The following is a 20,548-nucleotide window of genomic DNA, read 5'->3' on the forward strand; positions in this document are numbered from 1 at the left end:
GGAAGGGAAAGAAAAGTTTCAGGGCCTGAGATTTTCTGTCAAAGCACTGGGAAACTTCCCAACCCAGGCGTCCATTAACATATGGAAATATTTTTCTTATAGGCTTTACTAGCTATCCCTTTGCCTACATTTCCTTCATTTCTTTAGCTTAAAGCCATGTCAAAAAAAAGGGCATTCACCCCAGTTATTCCAAGTGTTCAGTGCAAATGTCCTATTGGCATTCATTGGATTAATTCAAGAAGACCTGCACCACCCCACAAGCCCTGTCATTTGTAGCTAACTGATCTAAAACATAGCCTGCTCAGAAAAGACCATGATGCCATTTGTCACATATTAAATGCTACCCTTGGCAAATTTCTTACTCTGCTTTTGGTTAGGCAACACTTTGGTTGTCCTAGTTGAAAGGTGAAATTCATTACAGTGGGTCTGTAGTTCCTAATGTTATTAGTTAAAATTCCAACACATGAGAATTTGAAGGATTTCAGTTCATTTGGTACTGGCAAATTTTGCAACATACACATTATTTGTAAGCTTATAAAATGGCTTGCTGTTAACAAACTTTAATTATATGTTACAACCTGTTAATAATAGGTTTCATTATGCTGAAGTTAGTCCTTAGAAAATGTGAATAAGGCACTGTAGCCCCTTTGGTATTTTTTAATTTACATTTCTTTTTAAATATATTGAAGGGGGTTACAGTGCCTTATTTATTCACAATTCCTAACGACTAACTTCAGCATTTTTCATGCCACAAAAACCTTATTACTTACTTACTTACATACAGACACAGACATACAGAGAGAGAGAGAGAGAGAGAGAGATTAAGAGATTTTATGAAGTTTAACACAGCTTTATATTGCCTGTATTGCCTGGTTAGATGCCAGTTCTTCTACCATGAGTTGTTTCTTTGGCATGCTTATATCACACATATGCCTTGTGAATTGTTTATAATAATTATCAGAACTACTGAGTGGTGCCAAAAAAAAAAAAATGCTCCTGAAGGGGAAAAAATACATAGCTGAAGCTGGGGGATGCCTATCTTCTTTCCCCCCTCTCTAATTGGTTCCTCTGAAACAGACAAGAACTAGCAGGTGTGAGAGATTAGCACCACACAAGACATGCTCTGTGTTGCAGAGGCAAGGGCTGTGGGCAGGAAAGAGAAGTTATACATGGACATGTGTGAATGGTGACCAATCACATTTTTAGGAGGGAAGATTGTGAGAAGATGCAGTTAAGGCTTCATGGATCTAGGACAGGCATAGGCAAACTTGGCCCTCCAGATGTTTGGGGGCTACAATTCCCATCATTCCTAGCTAACAGGACCTGTGGTCAGGGATGATGGGCGTTGTAGTCCCAAAACATCTGGATGGCCGAGTTTGCCTATGCCTGATCTAGGAACTAGTTAACTGATCTGCAAGAGAGGGAGAGTGGCCAAAGAAATAAAGTTTCGGACCAAGTGACCAAGGTACTATCAAGACTCTCTGCAGCAAGAGGTCCAGACCTAGCATGATGGTTATTGTATAAAGAATTCCTGTACAAAGAGCTGTTCGGTGCAATTGTTTTGCAGGGCATCTGGATTCCGCTGCTGAGATATGTTAAACAAACCCATCATTCATCTAAACATAGCTCCAGGCTTAAAGTACAATATCTTAAATAAGAACTGAGAGAATGAATCATGTTTTTCCCCACTTCCTTATCCAGCAAGTGAACAGCTACAGTAGGCAAGCACAGAAATGCCATATGAGTCAGTAAATTCAGATTCAGGCCATTCATACCTTAGTGCCTAATGTCCCAGAGCTACCACACTTTAAAATGCTTACGATCTCAGCTTTCAAATATGCATTAACTGCCTGAATGAAAACCGATTAGAAACAGATTATTCAAAACTATCCGTTAGTGCTCATGAATTCTGCAGGAAAGCATGCTTTATTGGGCATATGTTTTATGGTGCGGTACCTGGACATCTGTACAGCTTTCTTGCTTGTGCAATATCTCCTTTACTTAATCTTGTGCGCTGACCAATGGCTGGTCGGATTCCATTATCATCACGGGAAGGAAGGATGGTGTCCAGAAACATGCCCCTAAAAAACAAAATAAAAAAAAACAAGAAACCCAATCAGGTTTCATATCAAACTAAGCTATCAAAATCTAACTTTTGCTTATGTATATTGCAATGTTCTTGGCCAAATTAGATCTAAAATAATATAATAAATAAATAGCAGGCATAATGGAAAACTCGAGAGTGGCTTGTTTGATTAAATTGGTTTGTTGTTGACAACCATGCAACAACAGTTTGGGAAACTGTTCTGCTCAAGTCCCTGTTCCTTAGCAAACTGTCAACAATTCCAAACATCAATTGAGGTACTACTTTAGCTAACGGGGCCTCCCGCTGCCGCCATGTCGCTGCCAATTGATATCGTGCAATGAAATTAAATTAATATCAAGAGCAACATATCCCACACTAAACTGTTAGTTTTCGTATAATTAGTACAATATAATTAGTACAATGAAATCTGCTTCAAATGCTGCTTTTGCTTTTGAGGAACCATAATCATTTTCTTGTTCCCAATCATTTCCACAACTTGAATATATGCAAGGTAGATTATGCTTATAGACTGCTTCGATCAGGTGCTGTTCACCATGCTAGCATACTTTATTCTAAGCATTTATTTGTCAATGCAATCTTTGAAAAGGGTCATAGGTCTATCAGAAAACTCTTACTTTTATAACCATAGTCAACGGTAGATGCAATCTTTTGAACTGTGGTGGAATTTATTATGGGGGGGAAATCAATAAATAAAAAGCCTGCCTGTCTATGTGGGGGGGGGGGGGACCACATTCAAAAGACATGCATAAAAGAACAAAGTCAGATTGATTCATCCTGTTACCAAGCACCATGAGTGCTTTCTGAAGGTTTCATTTTCCACCACAGTAATCTAAAAATCTCAAATTAGTGTCACTCACAATTAAGAAAAGATCTAATCTCTACGAGTAACAGAATTTCTAATATATAATGGCTGGGAACATTCCGCATTGTTCCTGTTACTGGCAAAATGTTTTATATAGTAGCCTGGAATAACCCTTTTTCACCTTGGCACCTTTACCCCTTGTGTTCTGAGAAGGTTTATTCTATTTTGCTCCCTCCTAGTGACAAAATAGGACTTGTTCCTGTTGAAGGTAATGGCTATGATCTAGCAACCTAGCCCAGGAAGTTCCCCATTGTCTACTATGAACAAGAAAACTCTGAGAGCAAGGGAGCAGTTTTTTTTCTTTTTCTTTTAAAGTGGGGATTACTGTAAGACAAGTGTAAGAAAAGTCTATCAATGATCATTATGAGAACATACTTATAAAATAATCAGACATATCTAAGAGAACCATTTTCACAACTATTAGCTTGAAGAGCTACAACATGATAAACCTCTTTGGTCAATTGCCTGAATCAAAACTACTACATCTATAAAATATATACACAAAGAAGAATGGAATTAAAAGTCAAAAGGTATAACCTGAGACTCCAACCTTGAGAAGGTGTTCCTGGCATAGTGCATAATGCTATCAAAATCATATGGCTCCCCCAGAGAATTCACTTCTCCAGGCTCCATCTTCAAAAAGTTGTACTCCTGACCTATAATTCATAAGCAAGATCTCATGTAAGCCTTTCCTAAAAAGAAAGAGAAAAACAGAAGAAAACAGAAGTCCCAGCCCTTCTACTTACATACAGTACTGCTGTGCATTCACCTCTGACAATGCATGAGTGAATATATCCACTTTGGAGATATTTAGACCTCCTCAGAATTCGAGACAACCCAAAGTGGTCTGAGATGGAATGGGCTGATCTTGAGACTTTGGAACCACCTCAGGACTTTTGTAGGATGTTTTATTTTTCTGGCCCAGTACAATGCATTCTAGTATCTCCTGAAGCACATCCAGCCTCTCTATAACTGGACATATTAGGCAGAGAGAAAGGGAGGCAGGAGAGGAGGGGCACATCAAGTTTTACCCTCTATCCTAACTTTTCCTCTATCCATTTGTTTGGAGCACTGAATGGTGTTTCTGGGCAACCTTGACCAATTCCTGCCACAACATTGGGATCCAAAGGTGAGTTTTCACATTTTACAACTATTGCAGAGTACTGGTGGTATAGTGTTTTTTAAGGTTTTGATGCTATGCCCCTCAGGAACAAATATTACATTTATATGTCAGACTCTCAGGTATCAGCTGTTCATAACCTGGCAAGTTCGCCTTAGCCATTCCTCATTCAGTCAAAGAAACTCAATACTGATGAAGCCAAACGTTTCTGCACAACTATCAACAGCTTTTTGATTCATTCTTAATGCAATCATTCTTAAATATCAATTTTTCCTCATGAATCAAATTATTCTTTTAACAGTCCTATGAAACCCCATCTTACTGTGCTATGTGCTATGCTGAATAGGAAGAAAGCCAAATGGAGACAAATATTCTGGGACTACTTTCTGTCCTTATCTGACTCATTCATTATATATTCTTAATGTCATGTTTGCTACTCTGACTGTTGCTGTGGGAACATAAAAATCAAGGTTTTTTTATGCTGTTAACATAATGTGGAACTGATTTTGTAACCCATTCCTACACTCATTATTATTTATTATCTACAGCATATTTTTAATTTTCAAAGGGCTTTATCATCTTTATTGGAGCCTTGTACTACCATGTATGAACATAATTTCAACCATCACATAGTTTCTCCTCACAACCAACCCTTTTCTCTCTATGCACCCAGGACATTCAAATAGTTTCTTACAGGGTTTAAAGATGTGGTTCACTCACTCAAGTGTTAGAGACAAATAAATCATCTGCAAAGATGCCTAGGGGCACATACCTTCAATATAACCAATTAACAACAACAACAACAGCTTTTTCAAACAAGAGTAAACTGCCAAGCAGGCAGCTTGAGGCTATGGAGACTGCATAAGCTATCAATTGCTTTTACTAAGTATTCACTGTATTAACACAAAGTACCTTGCATAATAGGGACGCAGGTGGCGCTGTTGGGATGCGGGTGGCACTGTGGGTTAAACCACAGAGCCTAGGACATGCCGATCAGAAGGTCGACAGTTCAAATCCCCACAACAGGGTGAGCTCCTGTTGCTCGGTCCCTGCTCCTGCCAACCTAGCAGTTCGAAAGCACATCAAAGTGCAACTAGATAAATAGGTACTGCTCCGACAAGAAGGTAAATGGCATTTCCGTGTGCTGCTCTGATTTTCACCAGAAGTGGCTTACTCATGCTGGCCACATGACCCAGAAAAACTGTCTGCGGACAAATGTCAGCTCCCTCAGCCAGTAAAGCGATATGAGCGCTGCAACCCTAGAGTTGTCCACGATTGGACTTAACTGCCAGGGGTCCTTTACCTTTACCTTGCATAATGCAAATGTCTCATATAAAGACCCACTCTGATCAGCACAGCTGAATTTTGCTGTTTTAGCACTATCCAGTTAAACCAATGTGCAAGAACCTCAAGAGCTGCAAGCAAATAAAAGCAAATAAAATGAAGCAGCATTTTAAAATATAAGACACCACACTAAAATATAAGAAAGCACACTAAAATGGTCTCACCTGGCTGAATGTTTTCTCTGATGATGGTTACATGATCATCTCTGTCTGGTCTTGTGTGTTCATGCCAAAATCCTATCACATGTCCCAGCTCATGAACAACAATTCCAAATTTATCACAGTTCTTGCCAATAGAAATTGCCTGAGGGCCATTACCCCTTCGGCCTACATAAGAACAGCACCTGTAATTTAGAAGAAGAACACGGATGAAAACTTATGTAAATATTGCTCATTGCCAAAAAGGTACTGCAATTTGCATTTTAATCTTCTGAAAATCATTAGTTTTTCTGTGGTTTGTCAAGAAGATTAAACTTTGGCTCTCTCTCTTTTTTTATATAAAAAAATAAACGTTTAATTGTACAATTTTCTTCTTGGAGATAGGGGTGGAGGTATAAGAAGCATTTGTCTTTACAGCATGAACGCTTAAAATCATATGGTCCTTGAGGAGGTCAGCCAAAATTAATTCAATCACCAGCAAAAGTAAAAGACTCACAAAGGAAAGCATTTCTGAGGAAAAATTGGTGCAACGTCACTTCCCCCTCAAATTCTTTATCAGTTTAATGTGGGGCTGCAGATACATTTAAATATTTTTAACACCTAGTGATTTGAAAGTCATTAAATATGCTTTCAAGTTGTGGAGTATTCCAAACTGTGATATAAAACATATTTATAAAAAGAAAGCCATTAATTATTATTTTTTCTAGTCAGTTCTAACACAAACCAGACATGATGACAAGAGATTCTGGTGTCACTTAAAAGCTTTAATAGTAGCTACCATTGATGGTAGCCTGAATAATTTTTTTGTCTCTGTGGCACTCTGGGAGAGGGGCTAATCATTTCTTCCGGTGCCAATTCACCAACTTAAATTCCTCTTGAATTTCCAGGTATCATATATGATGTTTAGATGCACCTTTTGCCAAATATCTTTTTTTAAAGCATAAAGGCCTGGGAATTCTGGATGGTAGTAGATTTAGCCAATTTCCTCCCCTTTACTTATATTTTGTACACCACTTGATAAAACCTCTAAGCAATTTAGGAGCACAGAGACATGACTAACGAGACTGAAACAATTATTTACCACAGAGGATATAAGCAGGGTTGTATCCAGTTAAGTCCAACTCAGAGTAAACCCACTGAATCCAATGGACTTGTGACTTATGACTCACTAGTTCATTGATTTCAGTGGATCTGCTACGAATGTGACTCAGCAGAATACAACTTTTAAAGCAATGGACTTCATCTGGCAATTTGGAACACACTAATGGGTGATGAGCTACAACAGCAACAATACAAATAAATATTACAAAATTAAGAAATGTGTCCCCAAATACATGTTGAGGTTGAAGGTTGGGAAGTCCTAATCCCCTGATCTTTGCTGCTGGAGGGGTTTAGGATATGGCAGAAGTGGTCATCTGCCAACATCTGCTGGTTGTGGGTGCTCCGGAGGCCCCCACGGAAAGTGTTGCCATCATGAAACTACAGACCATTGTGTTCCCACCAGTGGCATAAACCACAGGGCCTTGAACTGGTGGAAGGCAGAACAAAGCTGCCCATGGATCTACTAGATCCAAAACTGATCCCTCCTGCTGAGAGTGATGCAATTCAGAACCCTCATCTGAAGGAGAAGGAGGAGGAGGAGGAGGAGGAGGAGGAGGAGAAGGGACCACATCATCTGTTATGGCCACTGCAAGCACAGGGCTTGCTCAAGTTTGGACTCAGTTAAAAAGAATAGCAGTCCCATGGAATAACTTTGGGCCCCAGGAAGTCAATGCCCATACCACATTCTCTGAACTCTGCATTGTACAGGACAATGTTACAGTGGTTGAGCTGCTGGTCTGTAGCCTCCTAGTTCACACTCCCCGATTTTCTTTGCTTCTGAACTCCTCCGCAATAAAATCACAACACTTAAGTATCTACACACGTATTGTTCCCTTAAATTCTTCCCTCAAGGATTCTCCTGACTGGGAATCATATTGATGTGGCAATGCTCACAGAAATGATGAATGACAACCTTCTATATTGGCTTGGAGCAAACTAATCCTAAACATCACAGAAATAAAACTTCGAACATGAGCAAAGATGTGATAGCCGGATTATGTGGCAAAAAGATTCCATTAGAATCACACTTTGGATAAAATGTTCTGAAAGAGGATACTAGTTCACATGATTATTGAAAGATGCCTAGGAAATGCCCTTGCCTGAGCTCACCTCCACCACACTACAAACTGCTATAGAATATAATCTTGTCTAAAATATGATGATTCAGTCAATTTAAAGTCCTCTTGGTGTCAATGGACCTTTTTTAAAATATACAGTTTGACTCACAGCTTAATTTGAATGAATTAAATACATATATTATGTGTTTATATAATTTATTATGCAAGCAGGATCCTTTATGTATAAACTGAATATTTTTAGCCCAGAGTAGGCATAGGTCTGCATAAAAACAAGCTTTATGAAAACCCACTTTGCAAAACAATACTCTTTTAAAGCTAATGGGTTAGTGAAATAGAGCGCTCTGTTTAAGACAGGGGATTTAAATCCTCTGAAGATAGTAACTTATGATCAGCTTCTGACCCATTTCAGCAATCCACTGCTTTTTAAGGTCATGTACGTCATGTTGGAGTGGGGGGGGGTGTAAAGTATTTTAGTGATAGGCACCACATCTTAGGAAAATTATTTTTCCTTTTTCCTTTTTTTTCCTTTTTGAAAAACAAAAGTTAATCATTCTAAGTCTGTGCTACATATAATCTCTTCTTCCCATCTGTTCAGCCCCAATATCCCCACCTGCTCCCCCACAAGTGTCTTGCTGCTCTCTGTAGATCACCAATGAATACATTTGTTAGCTTCTAATAGCCCTGCAGATCCTAATTCATAAAAAGCTAGTTAATCTGCAACCTTGGCGTTATTAGCACCATGCTCTAACCAACTGAGCTGTCCAGGCAGAGAAAACAAGTACGGGTAGGGCTGGGAAAGACTCGTTGCCTGAAACCACAGAGAGCCGCTTCTAGCTAGTGTAGCCAACGCTGAGCTGGATAGATCAATGGTCTAACTCAGTATAAGGCAGCTTGCTATGTACATATGCAGTTACATTACTGAAAAAGAACTAAATATTAGAATACAGTGGTACCTCAGGTTAAGAACTTAATTCGGTCCGTTCTTAACCTGAAACTGTTCTTAACCTGAGGTACCACTTTAGCTAACGGGGCCTCCCGCTGCCGCCATGTCGCTGCCGCATGATTTCTGTTCTCATCCTGAGGTAAAGTTCTTAACCCGAAGTTCTATTTCTGGGTTAGCGGAGTCTGTAACCTGAAGCGCCTGTAACCCGAGGCACCACTGTATTTTCAAAATCAGCTGTCCACAGCAGTTTCTTAACGCTCATCACACTTAGTGCATTTTAGGAGTTTCATGCTGATAATTAGTTGTACTTCAAAAGAAAGCAGCCATCATCAGCAACAGAGTCTTAAAATAACCGCCTTACTATAGACTACAACAGGGTCATTGGGACTCACTGCTTGGAGTGGCCTGCCAAGAACATATCTGATTCATCCAATTAAGTGCCTAGACTACCACTAAGGCAACAGTACTGAGTCAAAGGGTTAGGAATACAAAAGAGTGATGCTCAAAAAGAACACTGTGGTCTGTGTCACTATTGCCGCCACTTCTGCTAGGTGTGTTTGGCACAAAGCCCAGCAATCCTCTGCAAACCATGCCAAAAGCCTGACTTTCCAGATCTTGATTTCTTTAATCTTTATTGCACCAGACAGTAGTTAAAGGCACTAACTATTTATGAATCTCTAACTCCATTTAATCATTCTAGCTGATCAATAATGGCAAGTGCAATACCTGACAGTCTGAGAGAGCGCGAAATATTCTAAAGAAGACATTAAACTTGCTGTTTGAGTAATATATTTTTTTCATGCTCCTGAGAGTTAAAAGCCTAAAGATGGGCTTTAAGCTGATTAGAGGAATTTGGAAACAGAACCAGGTCAAGTGCTTAGTGTTTATTTAGGCAGCTGGACTGTAAAAGGTGTGATAGTCTAAAGCATCTTATACAATGACAGCAGAAGGCTAACATTATATGAACTGAACACCCCCTTGCATGAGCATGATAACTCGAAATACCTTCCATCTCTAGTTGCAAGATAATTCACAATGCAAAAGTCAGTTTATGAGATCATCTAACTAGTTATGTCATTAATGAGTCTGCAGTTTGCCTTTAAGCCAGAAAGCAGAACTATTACTCTGCATATGAAAATTAAGAACTAACTTTGTTTTGACTAAGTAAGTCTTAAGATTGTTTGTGAAATACAGACTTTGCTGTCAAAATCACTGTATAATCAGATCATGGATGAGGGAGATTTTATTCTGGGCTGACCTGGCATTCAACAGCAGCAGTTGCAGACTGGAGGGGCTGGCACATGGCACATGGTACATGGCACAGTCACTAACAGCCTGTGCCGGCTGCCCCCTACCTGGCCTCACCCTCCTCCCACACCATACCTCCTCCTACCCAGAACCACTGTAACTGGGCCTCCCACTGCTCTCCCCCACTCCTTTCCTCCCAGGCACATCCCACAAAATGCCCTTGCGTAGCTCTACTTAATGAATGAAAGGGTTAAGGCCATAGAGTACACAGTTCTGTCAGACTTAATTAAGTCACATCCCCTCACCTTGGGATGAAAGTTTACCAAAAACCTTGTTTCCTCTCTTTTCCACCATGTGAATCCAACCAGAAAGGACGTCTGAGATAATCGCTCTAAGCCCAGACCGTGTGGCTTTAGCAAGTCATCATTGTGTTTCTATATAAATAATTTAGAAACATTTTACCACTTTTTGAAACTAAGTTTTGCTGCCTGTGTTTTCTTGTTACTGTATGGGAAAGTACATGAATCTGACCTTTGGAGGGTTTGTAAATATTAACTGATGACACTGCAACCCAAATCTCCTAATAACGGCTCTCAAGAGTTTCATATAGATGTTGAAAAGCACTGGAGACAAAATAGTGCCCTGAGGCATCACACAACATAATTGCCAGGTGGGAGGCACATGGGGTTATATCTAATATTAGTCACAACTAGTTGACATCACCTTGCCAACAAAGGTCCGTATAGTTAAAGCCATGGTTTTCCCAGTAGTGATGTATGGAAGTGAGAGATGGACCATCAAGAAGGCTGATCGCCGAAGAATTGATGCTTTTGAATTAGGTGCTGGAGGAGACTCTTGAGAGTCCCATGGGCTGCAAGAAGATCAAACGTATCCATTCTGAAGGAAATCAGCCCTGAGTGCTCACTGGAAGGAAAGATCCTGAAGCTGAGGCTCCAATACTTTGGCCACCTCATGAGAAGAGAAGACTCCCTGGAAAAGACCCTGATGTTAGGAAAGATTGAGGGCACAAGGAGAAGGGGACAACAGAGGACGAGATGGCTGGACAGTGTTCTCGAAGCTACAAACATGAGCCTGACCCAACTGCGGGAGGCAATAGAAGACAGGAGTGCCTGGCGTGCTCTGGTCCATGGGGTCACAAAGAGTCGGACACAACTAAATGACTAAACAACAACAACAAGTCACAACTAGAGGAGACTTATTGAAATTAATGACATGACTAATTTAGGTCAATGAATTTCATTGGGTCTACTCTGAGTAAAACTAAACCGGCTACGATTCATAGTCACCCAGTGCAACTCACTGAACCTGGCCACACAAGTAGCAGTAGAGCCACTATAAAAAAGTGCCCCCTCCCAACACAAAAAGATAGTCCAGATGATACTGTGGTCAATGGCATTGAAAGTCACTGAGAGATTGAGAAGAAACAACAGGATCACAGTTCCCCTGTTCCTCTGTCAAAGAGGTTACTCTAAGTAATTATCATTGGTAGGCAGAGACTATTAATGAAACACAGACACCCCATGGTTTCAACTTCTAAATCAAAATTATTCAAAGGTGGCACTAGAATTCCTATTTACCTTGGAGAGGACTCAGAGAGTGCACCATATCTTAGATTCCACTGAACAAGGGACCTGGATACTAAGAACTATGCAACTAGTTGTGCAAAGCAAAGAGCTTTTTCAAACAGCCAGCCCTGCATGTTGCATGGCAAACCTCCTGAAAGCAAAGAGGGGTTCAAAGTCATTGTGATATGGCACAAGGTTTGCCATTCAAATGGGAGAGAAAAACTAAAATCCCACTGGGTATGCCCACCAGATAGGGTTGCAAGGGACTAGCTCTTTATATCCTTGCAGCGAGCAGGATATCTAATACACATGTGGTATACATTGCAGGGTAGTTCCCTAATAACAACTATGAGTACCACAGTCTTGAACTAGTTTTGACACAAATGCTCATTACAACACAGGGTGCCACCACACATCCATTCTTTTGTAACCAGCATCATATGCTGCAATATGTGTAATACAAGGGGACGTGGGTGGAGCTGTGCTCTAAACCACAGAACCTAGGGCTTGCCAATTGGAAGGTCAGCAGTTTGAATCCCCATGGCAGGGTGAGCTCCTGTTGCTCAGTCCCAGCTCCTGCCCACCTAGCAGTTCAAAAGCACGTCAATAGGTAGCGCTCTGCTGGGAAGGTAAACTCCGTGCGCTGCTTTGGTTCGCCAGAAGCGGCTTAGTCATGCTGGCCACATGACCCAGAAGCTGTCTGCGGACAAACGCCGACTCCCTTGGCCTATAGAGTGAGATGAGAACACAACCCCAGAGTCATCAGCGACTGGACCTAATGGTCAGGGGTACCTTTACCTTTATGTGTAATACAACTGCTGACTTTGACAAGGTTTAAAGATTTCCTACAAAAACATGTAGGAGAGCTAAGTGTAGACCACATGGGGGATGACAAAGTTTCATTTTCAACAGAATTAACTTCAAAGTGTATGTATGCTTACAATACTGATAAATGTGCCTCAGATTCACTAACTGATTTCCCTGCCCCCTATAAAGGCATATTTAATTACGGAAAGCTGATTATATACATCAAATGGATACTGTGAGCCTTATTCAGAGCTTTGTGTGTTCACCAGCTGGTGTCTATAAAACTTTCAAATAACGTAGAAACTTCAATTTCTTCAAATTCTGAGGTAGCTTTGTACATACAATAGGATACATGTAGAAAACTGTCTCAAATGTTGCAATGAATGGCAAAGTCATTCTACACATGGAAGCTCCACATACATGTGGAGCATTTGCATACTTGGAAAACCTCAGACATGGGTCTTGAGTTTACGTTATACTTTTTATATTTGGCTTCAGATAAATAGTAATAAAACTCTTCTCATGTACCACATGCATGTACGATGCACATTTGCAAAGAAGGCGATGCTGCAAATTGATATTCAATACACAAAGAGGGGATCATTGTAAATATCTTTTAAATTTAAAATACACACATGCACGTACACATACTTTTTGATAGGACTTGGCTTTCCCCTAAGTCATCTCACTTGCTTGAGTCAACTGAAGCAATTTGCTCTACGCGTAACTTTCTGCAGTGCACCATCTCAACTGGTGCACTGTGATCAAGGCAGAGAGTGTAGATCTGTGTGCCTTGCAGCAACAATCTTCTCATCCGTTCCAGTTGTGTGCTTCTAAGCATACCACATGAGTACATTAAGCATACTTTCACCAACTTACCCACAAGGCCTGTATGTAAACACAATGTAACTTTCTTCGTCACTTCGCTCAATGAATGTAACGCAGGTATATTTTTCCCAATGCCGCATTGCCTGCTTGAACATTGCTCGTTGACTGCCTGGAATCAATGTTTGCAATGAAATACACAAATGATTTTTAGAGAGAAAAAATGTATCCTGTTTCACGCCAACAGCATTCAAGTAAATTTGATGGTTTTGGGGAAAAACACTTGCACTTGAAACAAGCAAGAGTCTTTCAAGTGCAAACTAATACTGAATGCAGGTTTTGGGAAATAAGCAATGAAAACAGTGACTGGCAAATAGAATAAACTTTGCACAGCAAGGGCAACATTTTCCAAAATGTACCCCAATACGCACACAAATTCTACAAGGTGAATTCATAACATTATGCTTTTTCATTACTTCTAAGTTATATCCAACAGTGGCTTTGTGCTAGCAGAAGTGATTTTCTTGTCATCCTATCCTATTCAAAAGCTACATTTGACAGCTGGGGGATCCTCCAGAACAGCACTGGATATGGCATAGAGGGCTGCAACTGGTAGGAGGGATTGATAAAAATGGGTGTGTTAAGTTACACGAGTGGCAGTGCTTCCTTTAGCACAAAGCCACCAGTAGATACAATCCTGTGTTCAGAAGGAAATGGGTGAAATGTCAGATTGACTCTTCACCCCAGTTTTGAACATCCTGTGACCTAGAAATGCAAAGGTACAGTCCATCACCCACATCTTGTCAAACGTTTGATAACATATTGTCTATGGAAGCCCCTAAGTTGTGGAAATCACTCTCCACAAAGGTATTATTATTATTATTATTATTATTATTATTATTATTATTAGAATTAGAATTAGAATTAGAATTAGAATTTATATACCGCCATATACCTGAAAGTCTCAAGGTGGTTCACAGAACAAAATCAAAATATAAAACTACAAAACATCTGGCTCCTTCACTATAGAGTTCTTGGAGAATGCTGATGGTAGAGTTCTTGATGTATATTTTATGACCTATCCAATTTTTTTAAAATTTTAAATAACTTTAATCTGTTTTAATGTGTTTTAATTTGTGGTAAATTATAGCAACGCCCTGCCCACCCCACCCCATTTTACAGTGCAAGGCAAGCAGCAGAAGAGGTTTATTGAGCCACTGTTGGAACATCACACCTGAAATGGCTTAGGTTAGTGAGTCCCAACTGGTGCAGGTGTGCTGCATGTCGAGAAGCCATGACGTTTGGTTTCTTTATTGTTGTACTGGGACTTCAGTATTAGTCCGTTGGGTCAGGGGAAGAGAACTTGGGGTTCTCCAGATGGTGGCTGAAGTACAACTCCCATTATCCAAGCCCATGTTAGCTAAGTCTCATGGGAGGTGGAAACCAGCAACATCTGGAAGTTTAAAAGCTCCTGCATTAGATGCTACTGATACAAAAACAGTCTACCATTGTGTTGTCTTCTTTGTGCATGCAAGAGACAAAAATTTACATTGATAGAAATGTCAGACTGACAGGCTAAAAGCAATGTGAAAAAACAGCACTGAACTAAGCTATAGGCAGCAGAATGAAATATCTGCAGGATGCCTTGAATGCAGAGACATTACTGACTGGTCACTCCTGCATGTGTTTTCACATTTCTTCAGCTGCCTCTACAATGTGCATGCATTCCAAAAACAGGAATGAGCAGAGTGTAACTTCAGAGAGTGCAGACTCACACAACTGTTTCATCTGTTGGTTTGTGCAATAGGCATGCCATGTGCAGACCTCTCTTCCTAATAGTGTGCACGCATAGCTTATGTGGGGAAAAACGGCTGACCCGACAAAAGCATAACACAAACTGCAACAGAATTTCTTGCACACATGGACCTGATCATTGCTTTGGCATTCTGGCATCAAAAACCACCTATACCAACAGAACGGAGACTGGGCTACAGAACACACAGTGCTCAGAGCTCTCTAATCTATGCAGGTTTGCCAAACACATCTGCATGATTCCAGGACAAATTTCATTACAATATTGCAGGAGATAATGAGCAGTAGATGAGAGAGGAGTGTATGATGAGCTGACACAGTGACTGGACTTTTCATTTGCTTGGCAACTAATAGGAGTCTCTCTCCCTTTTCTGAGCCCCTTTTTTTTTTTTTGCCAAATCTGATGTGCATTGCCTTTGGCATACACTAATTTTGGAGTAAGACTGGTCCCAATCACTCGTTCTAAACAATTAGCTCCCATTCCATATCATTTAAATTAGAAATCTCTGACCGAGAAAGACTATTCATTTTAATTGGGAAGCAGAGATAGATAATCAGGTATATCTGTGTTCCAGTATACTTTTTTGGCAAGAAAATTGCCCTTATTCCTCTCTCTCCCTATCTCCTTCCACCATCACATGCTCTTATCCACTTGGAGGGCAAATGCATGTTGATGCAGGTTTCTGGGAGCATATCCCTTGCTGGATAAGAACCTGTGTGTTGTTTTATCATGTCACACATGCTTTTAAATATATTAGAAAGCTCTCCTGATATTTAACTGTGATGTATCGCTATTTCTTTTAGCCAACCATGTGAAATGTACATTGAATCTGTTTCAGTGGAAAAGAGGCATCTTGGAGTCATTGAGCACAGGAACTGCAACATTTTCGTATAAGCTAAACTGTATGTGTATTTAAGTTGACCTGAATCTCAAGGTATTATGATAAAAGGAAAAGTTGAGTTAGTTTGCTACCACGCACTGCCCCTTAGTCACTTGAGTGCTACTTGATTCACAGCATTTTCAAGTTACATTTAATTTTTAGGAATTAAAGCATTTGTAAAGAAAGCTTTAAAGGAGCTACAATTGTATAAAGACACTTGTACTATAAATTATGCATTTATTTCAGAGTTTGTAATTGTAATATATAGCCAGGACACCTAGAAAACAAGAAAGAGAGAATCCATTTCAAGACCTCTGTTTCATTTTTTAAAAATTCTACTAATTCTAAGGGTCAATTCCTTCAAGGATAAAAGTGTATCTTTTGTCTTTCTTACCAGTGAAATTTCCTCCTATAACATATGGAATGACACCCCCAGGCCATATCCGTTCTGTGCGTGAAGTAGCTGCTCGTGGAAACCGTTTCTTCTCATAGCTCCCTGAGAATGTTAGACCTGCTCTTCCCTTTGTTATATTATTTTGCTGGAAACCTGCAATGATATTTATAATAGAAAATGGAACAAAATGCTTAAAATTTCATTAATGAAAATATCTTCTTCAAAGATAGAAGGATTCCCCCCCCCCCAATACAGTATATATATACCCAGACTTGCAATGCAATGGACAAACATGAATTAACAAATGCTTAAAATGAATTGAACTAACAGCTCAATACTATGGAGCTGTTTATCATGCACCGATGCCAAATCCATGCAATCATGCAGCTCATGTCTTCGTTGCCATGTTTGCACCTGCTTGAAAAATCCCTGGAAAACAGGCATGCTGGTGCCATAGTACCAGACTTGGAACTGGGTTGAAGTCCTGAGACAGCAGAACAGCTTCCTTGAACTGGCACACAGGATCCTGTTGCCAGTCCTATGAAACTTTGCCTTAAGGCAGTGGTTAGTCAGATACAGTTGTATAACTGAATCTTTATTTATAAGGATTCACACATGTTATTAAAAAGCACTTAAACATTAAAAAAGAGGCAGGCAAATTAAGACTACCAGGGCTGCATGATGTTACACAGCCAAGTCACTTTTCCAAACCCTGGGTGCCACTTCTCTGTTGCAGGGGACAATTTGCAAGAGAGATGGCAGTAGGCAGAAAGAGGATCCTAACTCTTCTCCTGTTGACACCTCATTCCTTCTGCAACTACTTCCCTCCATGTCAGGGGCTGGACTGAGGAGGAATGGTGGGGAATCAGAACAGGAGGACAGTATAGATTTAGATCAGTGGTTTGCAGAAGGGCATAGTTCAGAGGCTGCAGAGAGCAGAAGCTGGGAAATATTGGAAGAGGAACAGCAAGGAGGAGGAGGAAGAGGGGAGAGACAGCTGACAGACTCAATGTCCTTGGAAAGCATTCCTGACCCCCTCTTCTCCCAGGACCAGATGGGCGTTGAGAGTAGTAAAACAGAGAGCTCAGTGGCAGAAGGCTCAGATTATAACGTAGATTAGGGGAGACGAATGGGGGGTGGGACTTTACTTGGAGCAACACCATCATTGCATAGAGACTATGCCCCTTTCTCTCTCTCTGTGAATACTGAATAAATTACATGGTAAGGACTTTTCTTTGGGGAGGGATAGTATTCTCTGAGCCTTGACACCCCACCACTTTTTCCCTCAACAGTGGATGCAAATTTATCTCAGCCACTAACGTATCAGTGACCATAGCACCAACCTATATTATTGCATTTCCCAATGAATGAACAGTAAGTCATATACTGAGAGGCACCAAGCGGTAATTGTAATTTTGATTTGCCTTCCATATTTAGATTCCAAAAATTAAATATAAAACAGGATCTGTCAAACTTGAACTTTGGGATAAATTTAGTCACTTTTCAGAGTTTCCCATTTCTCATAAACTAGGCTTAAGCAGTTCAGCCCAATCATTTTTATTTTTTTTAGGGTCTCTTTTACTCACAGCATATATAGAATTCCCTAATCCACCAGAGCTTGTCCATTGATCTCAATAGAGAAACCCCGTCTGTACGCAGTTTGTGCACCTCCACTGATCTCAGGGAAGCTGGTACATGCAAGAGCTAGCAAATCAAAGTGTCCACACCTCTGTGGATTGTGATGGAGACAAATCTTACAGTACTCAGTGGCATTGTAAAATCTGGACATCTACCCACTGGAATAGTACAATACCTGAGCCAAATCTTCTTATGCTGTCTATAAGCTGAAACAGGGCATCGCTTTTTTTTGACACTGCACGCTCTCCAAAACCACCTTTTAAAAGAAGAAAATTCAATAAGAAACTGCACGCATACATTGAGCACATGAGTTTACAAAAAACTGAGGTGGGGGGAAAGAATTTTTCTGAATGTGAGGAGATGCTAAAGAAATGTGTCTTTAACATTCTTTTGACCATTAACATTCTATTGAGAATGAAACAAAAACAAATTTGTTGTCATAAGGTTTTGTTTTGTTTTTAGCATGCATTCCAAAATGCCAGCCAGCATAACTTTGGCATTTCAACAATTTACAACAGTTACATCATCTAATTACAATTTGCCAATTCCCCCCAGGGCCTTGACAAGTCTCAGTACTATGAATGGCAAACTTTATTATTATTTCAGAGATAGGCAATTCTACAGACTTGGATAAAGCACAGGTATCCAAGAGTACTGAGGAGACAGATAAAACATACGATTTAAAAAATACAAGATAGTTGAATTCACATTGTATGCAATTCACAATAGAGTGTGTACCTCCAGGTGTGATGTCAAACTATGATACACTTAAAGTTATTGACATACGTGTGGTTTTTACTAAGACTGGAAGGCATACAAGGATGCTAAGTTATCAGGTACTCCAGTAACTCTAGTACTAATAGCTGAGGAACTGATGGATAGAGTCCTAAAAATGAATTACAGGAACAGCCAGATCCTTTATCTCAATATTCACCATGCCACAAAAATCAGATCTCTTCTGATAGCATTTGTTTGACTTCTTTTGCCTTTGAACGGTCTGTCTGCAATTGTCTTCAAGTGTTAAATGTGTCACCAGCAACTTCATTGTATAGAGGGCTTTTGGGTGACTTCATAAAATCCCCATTATTGATATTTGTAAAAAAATATCTAATACTAAAGAACCATTATTCCTGCTTGTTACAGAAGCACTGGAATGATTTTTTTTTTTTAAGACTTAAAGCGGTACAATGAAACATAGGTTAGCCATTTCAGCAATTCTCTGAATTCTTTTGACATACAGTTTCCATGCAATCTTCCCAAATGGCAATCTTCAAAGACATATTACAAAGTACACAGTGCCATAAAAGGCAAGCTAGTTGCATGGTTGCTCAATAATCTGTGTAATTATTTGCTTTACACTGTCGCATAGCTGCAGCGGCCCTCAAGAAAAATTTCTCAAATTTTTGCTTAGATTTTAAGGGAATGAGACAATACTTTAAGACATTCCTTCTGAATGAGATATTTTATAGCACCAGAGTGCACTAGACAGCACACCAACATTTACTGCCCATTGATGTAATACTTTATTTATGAAAAAACAAACACAACAAAAGAAAGTGAATAACTACAGAGAAGAGATACCGGTAAGTATGCTTAGCAGTGGAATTCCATACAGGTCTACTCAGATATAAGTGCCATAGAGTTCAATGGGGCTTGCTCCCAAGTAAGTTGTACCGCTGCCTTAAAAACAACAATTTTCATTTGTTGTTCATTGTTCAAATTTATTAATAGTCCCATACCTTCAGATTCCAAAAATGAATTTTGGCTTCTATAAGAAATGTTAGATTAATGTACAGATAAACTGCACTATTGTTCATATTTAAAAATATATAATAGTTCTACTTCAAGAGTTAGAATGAAAAACTCCCTGATTCTAAATATTTCCACTTTTTTACAATGTGGCATAGTAATGCAGCTATAGAAGGTAACATTTCCTGAAATAACATAACTTTGCCTAAAGAATAATATTCTGCTTTTTCTGGCAGTGAGCATGCATGTTTCCCAAGAAAGAAATGAAGAATATTAATCTGAGAGGTGTTGTATATTGTTATATATATATATATATATATATATATATATATATATATATATAATGGTTTTTCAGATGTTTGTGAATCCAAAGCAAGAATGCAGGTTAAACAAAATAATCACTTATGTTCAAGTCTGAGAAGTGATTCACCTTGCTGTGTTTATCTGTCAGCAAAATTAGGCTGTGAAACAGTTCAAAGCTAATTAAAACTACTTGTTGTGGTGAGGGTGGGTGGAATTAACTGAATCTATTAACATTTAAATCCAGATCTTTAAAAAGATCAAAAGATTCCACTACTTAGAACAAACAGGTGATTTTAGGAAAAGATAAGCAAAAAAAATGACGAGAAAGTGTAAAAATAGTACATTCATTATTATTTTTAATTGACCAGAAGGCAGAACTCTAAAAATTACTTTTGTAAAAAAAAAAATGCCCATGGACTGGGGAAAGGGATTGATTCTGGTAATTCTAGCTATGCTTTGAACAGCAGGTTGCAGATATTCTGAGGAGATAATATTTCTCTCCCATACTATAGAAAGCTAAACTTTCTGATCTCTGAATATCACGGTGCTGTTAAAGAAGGAAGAGCAGGTCAGGCCATTTAATCCTGGTCA

The 20,548-nt window shown here is 39.5% G+C and overlaps 1 protein-coding gene across 4 annotated transcripts in view; it reads right to left on the reverse strand.

Annotated features, from left to right (window-relative positions):
* The window catches only part of TLL1 (tolloid like 1), a 119,514-nt gene that overhangs the window by 42,141 nt on the left and 56,825 nt on the right, over positions 1–20,548 (reverse strand). For 3 of the 4 annotated variants that reach the window (XM_083755529.1, XM_083755532.1, XM_083755530.1), the window contains 6 exons: positions 18,081–18,161; positions 16,268–16,420; positions 13,235–13,352; positions 5,598–5,776; positions 3,520–3,625; positions 1,957–2,081 (listed from right to left, as the gene is read on the reverse strand). In XM_083755529.1, coding sequence (XP_083611655.1) covers positions 1,957–2,081; positions 3,520–3,625; positions 5,598–5,776; positions 13,235–13,352; positions 16,268–16,420; positions 18,081–18,161 — 762 coding nt within the window. Of the gene's footprint in view, positions 1–1,956; positions 2,082–3,506; positions 3,626–5,597; positions 5,777–13,234; positions 13,353–16,267; positions 16,421–18,080; positions 18,162–20,548 lie in introns of all 4 variants that reach the window. The other variant, XM_083755531.1, reaches the window with a different exon arrangement.

This window comes from Podarcis gaigeae (genome assembly GCF_964106915.1).
Source record: "Podarcis gaigeae genome assembly, chromosome: 9".
Taxonomy (NCBI): domain Eukaryota; kingdom Metazoa; phylum Chordata; class Lepidosauria; order Squamata; family Lacertidae; genus Podarcis; species Podarcis gaigeae.